At 43.4% G+C, this 12,592-nt stretch overlaps 1 protein-coding gene across 1 annotated transcript in view; it reads left to right on the forward strand.

Annotated features, from left to right (window-relative positions):
- Positions 1-269: 269 nt before the first annotated feature.
- The window catches only part of LOC143962333 (extracellular calcium-sensing receptor-like), a 33,727-nt gene continuing 21,404 nt past the window's right edge, over positions 270-12,592 (forward strand). The window contains exons 1-2 of the mRNA XM_077471632.1: positions 270-335; positions 3,082-3,172. Of these exons, the coding sequence (XP_077327758.1) occupies positions 270-335; positions 3,082-3,172 (157 nt within the window). The remainder of the gene's footprint in view (positions 336-3,081; positions 3,173-12,592) is intronic.

The raw sequence follows: 12,592 nt of genomic DNA on the forward strand, positions 1-12,592 counted from the left end.
AACAACAGAGCGTAGTGTTCACAGCTATCTGCATGCTAACACTATTGTATGAACACTTATTAATTTACGGAATAATTTCTGTTTGTGGAGTATTATTTTTTTGCGTTTACTTACAGGCACAGTTCACACATACAGTGTGACCAAACATGGGCATATTTTTCACAGATCATTTGTAGGGAATCCCAATCTTTCCAATAGTATGCCTTACCTGCAAACAACTAAAAGTATGTCCACTATGTCAGTGGCAGTGTCCACATCATGGCAACATCATGGGCATTGCCATGATGTGGATCCTGGACTGCAACTGTGCAAAACCCATGAGCCATGCATGCATGGTAAGCAGTGCCATCCGGGGAAATACAGCAGGGCAACAACAGCAGAACAGGCATTGTCCCACCCTAGTAACCGTATACAAAGGAGACCCTTGTATATGAAAGGGAACTTTTCTTAACAGGCCAAAAGCTGTGTGAGAGGCCCCAAAATTTTTGATGGCTGCCCTGTGCAAGGCCGATCCTGGGCGGGTGCTGAGACAGGGGGGGGGGGGGCGCCCAAGTACCACACTGGGGGGTGTCAGGCCGGCATCGCCCACTTTGACAGCTTATATTTGAATCACTGGGTGCCCACCGTCAAACAAGTTTTGGCTCCTTTGATAGACAGCACACTTGTCCAATGCCGGGACATGTGCTGTTTATCATAGATAGGAGCCAATCCAGGAGGCGGGACTAGTATGACAGCAGGATGGCGGAGATTTAAATTAAAGCTGTCACAGCAGACAACACCAGCCTGTGTGATGACCTGGCCAGCTCTCCTCTCTGATTCCCTACACTGGTGAGGGTGCATTGCTGGGCACTGGTCAGGCTGCATTGCTGGGAACTGGTCAGGCTGCACAGATGGGCACAGCTTAGCCCTGCATTATTTATGTAGCGCACTCCTGAAACCTGCATTCTTTATGTAGCACACTCCTGGGCCATGCTTTCTTTATATAGCATGCTCCTGAGCCATGCATTCTTTATGTAGCGCACTCCTGAGCCATGCATTCTGTATGTAGCACACTCCTGAGCCATGCATTCTTTATGTAGCGCACTCCTGAGCCATGCATTCTTTATGTAGCGCACCCCTGAGCCACGCATTCTGGATGCAGTGCACTCCTGAGCCATGCATTCTTGATGTAGCGCACTCCTGAGCTTTGCATTCTTGATGTAGCGCACTCCTGAGCCATGCATTCTTGATGTAGCTCACTCCTGAGCAATACACTCTTTATGTAGTGCACTCCTGAGTAGGGATGAGCTTCGAGTTCGAGTCAAACTCATGTTCGACTTGAACATTGCCTGTTCGCCGAACAGCGAACAATTTGGGGTGTTCGTGGCAAATTTGAAAAGGCGTGGAACACTCTGTAAAAGTCTATGGGGAAATCTAAAGTGCTAATTTTAAAGGCTTATATGCAAGTTATTGTCATAAAAAGTGTTTGGGGACCTGGGCCCTCCCCCAGGGGACATGTATCTGTAGCACTAACCCCCAAAGGAGCTGCTGGTTAGATTTGGGCTTACCGTTACCTTCTCTGTTCCTCGTTGCACATCTAGGGGTGTCCCGTGGTAAATGGCCCAGTAACTTGTGAGACCAACAACAGATCCATTTGAATGTATTTTATTTTCAAAACGTAAACAATGAACAGTCTCTTAAATTGGAATCAGAGGGTTGGAAAGGAAGTTCAGGTACTCTTAGTGTCAAAGTCAAAATGTTGAAGAACTTGCTTACTTTGACTGCATCCAGAGAATAGCCATTCGCAACTGGATGATAACTCAGGTTGGACAGTTCCTCTCTCACAAGGCCTAGCAGCCAACAAGGTGCTTACTCAGGAACAAGTCTCTGCCACAGACGTTGTTGTAGAACGTACAAGATAATGTCTCTGCCACAGACGTTGTTGTAGAACACGTAGGGAAACTAAGCTTGAAAACACTTGTAGGATACCTGGATCTTTCAGACAGCTTGGCGATATCCACAAGACCAGATTCTCTTGGGTACTTCAGCCCTTCCAGGCTCTTACTAAGAAACCAACCCGTACGTGGTCTTCTTCTGAAGAGTCCTCCCCTGGAATGCTTGAAGTCACTGAGTCTCTCCCAAACCGGAGACGGCACCCAACCACCTCAGAATCCTTCTCTAGTTTCCTTGCCTCGGGCTAGCCAGCCCTGAGACATCAAAATCAGGTGGATCGGCACCCCAGGCCATAGCCTTCCTGGGGGCTGGTCAGGAGGATCAGGACCATGAAGTCAGTACATCATTCTGGACCGGAACCCCAAGCCACGAGACGTCCGCATCTTAAGTACCATCTCCCAGAAAGCACAGCGAGAGTGTCACTCCCACTGGATGGGCTCCGAGAGAGAGTAACTTAAGCACCTAAACAGACCATAGTTCCATGCCTGCCAGAAGAGACAGTGCCCCCTGTAGCCAGGCTGAACATCTCACAGTTCAGTCAGACTGATGCTGAAGTCTAATTTAGACAATTGTACCCAAACCAAACTGCAGTTTAGTCAAAACTTTAACTTTGAAAAAATGCATAGCACGTGCTCTTCAGAAGCGCCACTACACACTCCTCCTGCTTATTTAGACGATGTCCTCATCGTCTGGGAAAGACAGGAAAAAAAGAAACCCAGAGATAATAAACTAGTTCTATCAAAAAAAAACCTTAGAGTACCTGAATGTTGGGGTAGGAATAGGAAAAGGGAAACAATAAACTTTCCAGTATTGTGAAGACATTGTTAAACACAAAAATGATCATACAATAAAGTTTACCACCCAAGCCTGTCTAACTAAACCACCCATTCTCCGTCAGCTTGATAGATGCTCCTTTGTGAATCCTGAAAGAGAAGAAAACATGCAAACAATACAATGTACATAGACTATTAGAAGGCAGGATTCCATCCAATCTCAATGGATCCCTCTCCTCCTCCCCCATGCCACCTAGTTGTATGCGTCGCTAAGGTGCAGTCTCTTACTAAAACAGGTTATTTATCCGGTAAAGCAATCTTGACACGGTGGATGTTTCTTTCTCTGTGTAACTGGCTCTGTCTAACTACCCCACAGTTCAGTAGTTCTAAAGGAAAATGCAAAGAGATAAAGACCAAGAGAAACTCTACTGGCAAATTTAAAGATTTGACTCAGGAACAGTTCACCAGTAGAAACGGGGATCAGGCAAAGTTAAATCTTTCCCCTGTGCATCCACAGTAGTAATAAAATAAACAGCACTGTCTTTATCCGGTCTGCAAATCACAGCTTTGTACTCATAAATGTGCCGACCGTAACTCTAGTGCTGTAGACATCCGACAAACCATTCATACAACTCCGGTGAAAACGCCTTTTTGCTAAGCGGCTTTGGTGCTTTTAAATAGCTCCAAACATCGTCCTCGTACCATGCCTCGCGGGTCTCCTCAACAATGGTCATAATTTCCCTTGGAACATAGGGGAATTTCAACCCATACTCATTAGCTACTCTCTTATGAAGTAGTCACTGTGACCTTGCAAGTCTCGGCAGTGTACGGGCACTTCCCCAGGCGGTATACAGGAGTTTGGGGACCTTTGTACCAATGTGGCAGAGTCCCTTTTATGTGTGGACAAATTCATGGGTTCAGGGAGAGTCACACTTACCGTGATGGGGTTTTCCGCACTCGGCGTTCCATACCCTGAGGTTAGGGATAGCCAGTCCAAAACATCTGTACAAGTGGTGGCTACATCGTCCCCTCCAGCCGGTCGTGTGTATGCGGCATTAAAGATAGTCAATAATTCATTTTTGCCTTTTAGATTCTTTGAACTGCTTCAAGTGCCCATAGAATCAATGGCCAAACCTTCAGGAATCCAAATGTCTTCCAAAACCTGTAAAGTATATGTCATATAATGATCCAATGGGAGTTAGAGGAGGGGTTGAATCTGGTGCAAACTGTAGTCTATGGTGCCAGAAAACCATAGGCTGGTGAACAGTATATAGACATGGGACAGGAGAATGGTTCACAAACCGGATATGATGGATGAAGGATCCAATGATATGGTTAAAACAGTACACAGTTCAGGACAAGCCTCTTCAAGGAAGTGGAGGTAATGGAAAGATCAGCATAGGCAGGGATGAGGAAGGAGAAGTCCTGCAGCAGCACGTCTTCTGTTGTGCTGGTCCCACTGGCTGAACAGCTCGTCTACCCTGTGGGAGCCATCCACCGGCTCTGTCCGTGATGGTAAGAAGCAGGGAGGAGGGCAGGAGGGCTTGTGGAATGCAGCGTCATCTGACGTCACCGGTGATGTGACGCGTTTCTGAGTGCGTGCACTGTAGATGGAAAGAACAGGCGTGCTCCTTTTTTAAGGGATTGCAGGGGCAAGCATGCCTTATATAGTCCACCATCTAGTGGAAATAATAGAGGATGGCAGAAAATTTAAGCAATAATGAAAAAAAGGGGGTGAGATGTAGTACAAGTCGGATGCCATCTAGTGCATAAATTATAAAATAGTAAATTGCCTGCCGTTGGCTTGGTATAGTTTTTGACTTGGATAAATCCTTTGTCATGACTGACAAGGGACAGCGATGGGTGCAAATTTTGCCTTTATATATGTTTCTACTGCCAGTTTCCTTACTGAGGCCTTTTGCCCAGCATAAGTCAAATGTAATCATTAAGGCAAAAAAATACTCTTTAAGCTGTCATTAACCATATATTTCATCTGTTCCTTGGCTTTTATCAAACCGCAATATGTTTTTAATGTAGCACTGACTCCCGCTGACTCCCCCTGATTTTATTTGGCTTATCGTTACCTTCTTCACCTCGATTTTCTAGGGGTTTCCCGTGGTAGATGGCCCAAGAACTATGAAGACTGACGACAGATTCGCTTAAAGGGATTTTTATTTGACGTAGTTTTTATTTAGAAACATAGTTAACAAACAGTCTCTCAGTATAGGATCAGTGGGTTTAGGTGAAAAGTCCAGGTACTCTTATTGTCAAAGACAGTATAGGAGAACTCTCTTACTTTGAATAAATCCAGAGAATAGACATTCACAGCTGGATCTTCACCCTAATTGGATAGTCCTTCTCTCACCAGGCCTAGCAGCCAACAGGGTGCTTGAGTCAGGAACAAGTCTCTGCCACAGACTTTATTATAGAACACGTGTAGGGAAACTTGAAAACTTGTAGAATGCTCGTGTGGTACCAGTATCTTGCAGACGGTCCGGTGATCCCGCACAAGATTGGATTAGTTTAGGTCCTTCAGCTTTACCAGGCTCTTGTTGAGAAGCCAACCCTTGCATGGCCTTCTCCCGAAGAATCCTCGCCTGGATAACTTTGAAGTTGCTGGGCCTCTCCATAACCTGAGACGGCACCGGACCACCTCTGAATCCTTCCTTTGGTTTTTTCGCCTAGGGCTAGGCAGCCCCGAGAAGTAAAGTCGGGTGGACCCGCACCCCAGGCCATAGGCATCCTGGGGGCTGTTCAGGAGGACCAGGACCATGCAGTCAGAACATACTTCTGGACCGGAACCCCCAAAAACACGTGACATCCGCATCTTAAGTACTCTCTCCCAGAAAGCACAGCAAGAGTGACACTCCCACTGGGCTGGCTCAGAGAGAAAGTAACCTTAAAGCACCCAACCAGACTGTGTTACCATGCATGCCAGAAGTGACAGCGCCCCCCCCCCCCATGGCCAGGCAGAACACCTTGTAGTCTAGTCAGACTGATGCTGAGGTCAAAATTTGGAGCAATCAAACCCAACCAAACTGCGGTTTAGATTTAACATTCAATTTCAAAAGCACATAGCGCATGCCCTTCAGGAGCTACACTAATTTTTTTGTGCCTAACTCTGGGCTCCTCTTCATATGTTAAGGTGGTTGTAAAGGCTTGCATATACCCAGTGAAGTGACTGGCCTCAGGTGATACACAGAGAGGAAATCTCAAATCCTCCTACCGTGTACCTGTTTATCTGCAGCCAGCTCTTCTCCACAACCATTCAAAGAACAGAATTTACACAGTATGTCTTTGCACCATAAGGCAAGGGGTGGGATCTGATGCCACACAGTACACAGCATAGAGCATAGAGCTAAGTGAGATCTGAGACCTGAGTGGAGGAAATTGACACTCTCCCTCTACACAGTCTCATAGGGAAACATTCACAGCTGAGACTGTCAATCACCAAATCACCATGGGGGGGGGGGGGAGGGCAGATTCTGTGGTGTATCATTCAGAAGTGACTGTATCAGATGAAAGAAGAGTGATCGAGCAGACAGAAATCACACCCTACACTTTGGATTGAGGCAAGTACATACTATAGATGGACATGCTTTGTTCACTTTTAATTTCAGAGGTTTACAACCACTTTCACTGTTCTGCTGGGGAAAGTTGACTGTTTGGAGAGTTGAGTAGCTGAACCTTCAGGCTAATCAGGATTTGCGTCTAATGCCGCATACACACGACTGTTGGTTTTTCCCAACAGTGTTCCGCTGAAACGGTCTTGCCTACATATACAATCACACCAAAGTCCGCTCGTCTAGAACGCGGTGACGTACAACACATACAACGGGACTAGAAAAAGGAAGTCCAATAGCCAGTAACCAATAGCTGCCCATGCGTTGTTTTTGGTCTGTCGGAACAGCATACAGACGAATGGAAAGATTTAAAGCATGTTCTATTTCTAGGTCCGTCAGAATTTTCAAAAAAAAAAGTCAGATGAGGCCCACACACAATCAGAATATCTGATGAAATGATTCCGTCTGACTTTTTCTGCCGGAAAGTCCGACTGTGTGTACACGGCATAAGATTTTTCAGGCACTGCTAACTGCAGATGGATGTGCGTGAGCAGATTTAAGCAAGAATAAAGCACATCAAGGACCTGCTTGGTGCAATGATACATTCGTTGTCCTATGAGAGGGAAGGTGACACAAAAAAGCTGCAGAACTGAACAAGGACGTGACATTCAAAAAAACTGGCTGAATAGTATTAAAATATCTTGAAAGGTAAAATAGTGCACATGCTGCATATGCATATGAACTGTGTATTTAGCTTGCTGGGATTTTCACAAACTTTTTTCTTTATTACAAATATATATATATATATATATATATATATATATATATATATATATATATATATATATATATATATATATATGTATATATACACAGTATCTCACAAAAGTGAGTACACCCCTCACATTTCTGTAAATATTTTATTACATCTTTTCATGTGACAACACTGAGGAAAAAACACTTTGCTACAATGTAAAGTAGTGAGTGTGCAGCTTGTATAACAGTGTAAATTTGCTGTCCCGTCAAAATAACACAACACACAGCCATTCATGTCTAAACCACTGGCAACAAAAGTGAGTACACCCCTAAGTGAAAATGTTCAAATTGGGCCCAATTAGCCATTTTCCCTCCCCGGTGTCACATGACTCATTAGTGTTACAACAGGTCTCAGGTCTGAATGGGGAGCAGGTGTGTTAAATTTGGGGTTATCCCTCTCACTCTCTCATACTGGTTACTGGAAGTTCAACATGGCACGTCGTGACAAAGAACTCTCTGAGGATCTGAAAAAAAGAATTGTTGCTCTACATAAAGATGGCCTAGGCTAAAGGAAGATTGCCAAGACCCTGAAACTGAGATGCAGCACGGTGGCCAAGACCATACAGCAGTTTAACAGGACAGGTTCCACTCAGAACAGGCATTGTCATGGTCAACCAAAGAAATTGAGTGCACGTGCTCAGCGTCATATCCAGAGGTTGTCTTTGAGAAATAGACATATGAGTGCTGCCAGCATTGCTGCAGAGGTTGAAGGGGTGGGGGGGTCAGCTTGTCAGTGCTCAGACCATATGCCGCACACTGCATCAAATTGGTCTGCATGGCTGTCGTTCCAGAAGGAAGCCTCTTCTAAGGATGATGCACAAAAAAGCCCGCAAACAGTTTGCTGAAGACAAGCAGACTAAGGACATGGATTGCTGGAACCATGTCCTGTGGTCTAATGAGACCAAGATAAACTTATTTGGTTCAGATGGTGTCAAGCGTGTGTGGCAGCAACTAGGTGAGGAGTACAAAGACAAGTGTGTCTTGCCTACAGTCAAGCATGGTGGTGGGGGTGTCATAGTCTGGGGCGGCATGAGTTCTGCTGGCACTGGGGAGCTACAGATCATTGAGGGAACCATGAATGCCAACATGTACTGTGACATACTGAAGCAGAGCATCATCCCCTCCCTTCAGAGACTGGGCTGCAGGGCAGTATTCCAACATGATAACGACCCCAAACACACATCCAAGACGACCACTGCCTTGCTGAGGGTAAAGGTGATGGACTGGCCAATCATGTCTCCAGATCTAAACCCTACATATCATCTGTGGGGTATACTCAAATGGAAGGTGGAGGAGCGCAAGGTCTCTAACATCCACCAGCTCTGTGATGTTGTCATGGAGGAGTGGAAGAGGACTCCAGTGGCAACCTGTGAAGCTCTGGTGAACTCCATGCCCAAGAGGGTTAATGCAGTGCTGGAAAATAATGGTGGCCACACAAAATATTGACCCTTTGGGCTCAATTTGGACATTTTCACTTAGGGGTGTACTCACTTTTGTTGCCAGCAGTTTAGACATTAATGGCTGTGTGTTGAGTTATTTTGAGGGGACAGAAAATTTACACTGTTATACAAGCTGTACACTCTTTACATTGTAGCAAAGTGTAATTTCTTCAGTGTTGTCACATGGAAAGATATAATAAAATATTTACAAAAATGTGAGTGGTGTACTCACTTTTGTTAGATGCTGCATATATATATATATATATATATATATATATACAGTCTGAATTTTTTTATAAAAAAAGCAGTTTAACAGTTGACCTAAAGCCTCTGGCTGCGATAAATATACAAGCAGATGCCAATTATCTATTTATTGTCAATTTCCGAGGCTTTAAGACCAGAGATTCCATCTGACAGATGCTAAAGTCCCGCTGGAAATACTAATGGATGGCCCATGAGAAATGCCTGCAGAGACTCCTTTGTTTTAACCCTTGCAGAAACTCCTTTGATGGACTTCCTCTATATGTGATTTTTCTAGGTGAAGGGACAGTGAATATACAGTTAATTCCCCCCTGCAAATTTTAGTGTCATTCTCTATAAATAGCAAGAATCGGCACGCAACAACAAACTGGAAATATTGTTACCTGGTAAGTGTAGGACACTTTCTATGTTGCGTTACATCCAGGGAGCACATCATCAGTTTATTGCAGGTATATATTGCTTATTTTATAGTGCCAACAATTTACATACATAACAGTCCCTGTCCTTTAAGGAACTTACCATCTAAGGCCCCTACCTCCCATGCATATACACATACTAGGGTCAATTTAGACAGGAGCCAATTAACTGACCAGAATGTCTTGGGAGGAAATCCGTGCAAACACAAGGCGAGCATGCAAACTCCATGCAGGTAGTTCTGACCAGGGTTCAAACCAATTACCCCAGCGCTTCAAGGTAATTGTGATAGCCATCAAACCACTGTGCTGCCTATACCTGGTGTAGTAATTATGCATTTACTCATTTGTATAGAGCAAGATGAGTTGAGTAATTTGTATAGTGCAGAGCCAGATGAGGTGAGTTGGTGTTTAGTTTATAACCTCTGGAGCATTTTTCTATTTTTTTTGTCCACATGTTAAGCCCGTATCTTTGGCTATAAAATTACTTTTTCCAATAGCTCCCAGAAAATTATGTCTTTTTCTGAAAGCAAGAACAAAAAAGAAAAAGCAATTTTTAACATCATACAATATTGCTTATCAAATATATAATTTCAGAAAAAAAATACAATAAAATGAATTATATTGCACACAAACACAATTTGGTCCCCATGTTTTTTACATAAAAATGATTAGGTAGTATAGAGTAAACAGATGCCAAAATGTCAAGCCTCAAAACTGAATGTGTCCACAAAATGGAAAAAATTATGGTAGACAAAATTTTCAATAGGCTTGAAATGCCTTTACAGCTCATCAGTTAAAAGTACAGCATAAATGAAGGGACCTAGAATTATTGCTCTCACTCCGATGTTCGCTGTGATGCATAACATGTCTAGGGCGATTTCCAATTATATACATGTGCATCCTCTATGCACAGAAATTGCATTTTCAGGTGAGTGTAGGGCCACAGGGTTGCCTTTATTTTTTGTTATTTGTATTACTTTTATTACTTTTTTTACCTTTTTTAACAGGGTTTTAGGCAGGAACAGGGTTAAGTGGAACAGTTAGGGAAGCTGTTTTAGAAATGACAGCTCTTCATTTAAGAGCATTATAAACATTAGACATGTGCGCCGTCTATAAATTTGTTTTGTTCCGTTTCGTACGAAAGCGTATTTCGTAATTCGTGTCCGAAATTCAATTCGGATTTGTATGAAATATGAATTTCCGTTAGATTCGTAAAATTTTCGTAAAAGAACAAAGTTCGTTATGATGAATTTATCATTATGAGGGGCTCCCACCATCCCTGTGCTGTGCTGACTTCCTGAGTTTTTAACCTTTAGGTTCATTAACTTTTCGTAAAAATAATGAATGTTCATTATGATGAATTTATCATTATGAGGGGTTTCAACCATCCCTGTGCTGTGCTGACTTCCTCTGATTGGTGAACAAAACACCAGTCACGTTTCTGTTGTAACGGAATATGCATCCAAAATTCGTAAACCAAATTTCGTATTTCGTATAAAATTCCTAAGCATAGAAATTCCCATAGGGTTTCCACCATCCCTGTGCTAAGCTCCCAGGTCTGTAAACCTGCTGTGTCCATTATGAAGGGTTCCCACCATCCCTGTGCTGAGTTACCAGGTCTGTACACCCGCTGTGTGTCCATTAAGAGGGGTTCCCACCATCCCTGTGCTGACTTCCTGGGGTTTTAACTTTTAGGTTTGTTAACCTTTCGTAACAATTATGAATTTTGGTTATGATGAATTTATCATTATGAGGGGATCCCACCATCCCTGTTCTGTGCTGACTTCCTGAGGTTTTAACTTTTAGGTTTGTTAACTTTTCGTAACAATTATGAATTTTGAGTAGTTTGTGTTTGAACACAAAAATTAAATCTTAGCCCTTGTACACACGGTCGAAGATTCCGACAGAATGTGTCCTATCGGACCGTTTTGTCGGCTATTCCGACTGTGTGTGGTCTGCATCGGACTGTTTCCATCGGAATATCCGACGGACCAAGTTTTCCAACTTGCTGGTAAAATTTTCCGACAAAATGCTCCTATCATGTGTAGCCTACTCCGACGGACAAAGTGCCACGCATGCTCAGATCAAATTCCTAGACCAAAGCTATTGGCTACTAGCCTGAACGTAGTCCCGTCGTAACGAAATAACGTCATCACGTTATGTACAATCGTTTGCACAGGGGTCCATGCCATAAGGTGAGAGTGATTAGTTAGACCGGAGGTGGAGGGATTGTCACGCTACTGTGGAAAAAAAAAAGACTTACGTCAGTGCTACAGTTTGCATTTAAAACGTATTTGTGTGAACTGTGAAGTTAAGTCATGGATTGTGGAAACGAACTAGTGTCGGGTGATTGTGTATACCACATTTGTAAACTGACTAATGCAGAGTTGCAATGCATGGAGATCAGCTAAAAGTAGTTGGATCTGTATGTGCGTTATAATTAATCGAAATTAGTTCATTAATCGATAAAAAAAAATCAATTAATCAAACAAGGAAATTTTAATAAGTAACAGCCCTACTATATCTATATCAAAGCATTTAAATAACTTTATTTATTTCAATTTCCTCATTAAGGCCTTTGAGCGCCAAAGTATCTAAGGTACAGATCCAAAATGTTTCCTGTTTACATAAAAGTTGAAAATGCTCAGGAGATGAATATATTTCAACCAAGGGCTAGAAGCTGCCTGTCCCTTTTGCGAATAGGGGCTAATGATGAGCTGAACACCCCCCCCCCCTCCTCCAGTTCGGTTTGCACCAGAACTTGCGAACACCCCAAAAAAAAAATACAGATGAACACCATTAAAGTCTAGGGGACACAAACATGGGAAACCAAAAGTGCTAATTTTAAAGGCTTATATGCAAGTTATTGTCATAAACAGTGTTTGGGGACCCGGGTCCTGCCCCAGGGGACATGTATCAATGCAAAAAACAAGTTTTAAAAGGGCTGTTTTTTTGGAGCTGTGATTTTAATAATGCTTAAAGTGAAACAATAAAAATGAAAGATTTTTTTCAATATCGTGCCTGGGGGGTGTCTATAGTATGCCTGTAAAGTGGCGCAGTTTTTCCGTGTTTAGAACAGTACCACAGCAAAATGAAATTTCTAAAGGAAAAAAAATCATTTAAAGTGGTTCTGCACCTAAAAAAAAAATATTAAAAGCCAGCAGCTACTAATATTGCAACTGCTGACTTTTAATAAAATCACACTTACCTGTCCCAGGGTCCAGCGATGTTGGCGGCAGATGACGAGCGATCGCTCGTCTCGCTGCTGCCCCCGCCGCCATCCTCTGTCAGGGAATCGGGAAGTGAAGCATTGCAGCTTCACTGCCCGGTTCCCTACTGCGCATGCGCGAGTCACGCTGCGCATCTCTTCTGGTCCCCCGCTGTGTCCTGGG

This window comes from Lithobates pipiens, unplaced genomic scaffold (genome assembly GCF_037356315.1).
Source record: "Lithobates pipiens isolate NorthernLeopardFrog02 unplaced genomic scaffold, aLitPip1_a1.2 Scaffold_8, whole genome shotgun sequence".
NCBI classification, from domain to species: domain Eukaryota; kingdom Metazoa; phylum Chordata; class Amphibia; order Anura; family Ranidae; genus Lithobates; species Lithobates pipiens.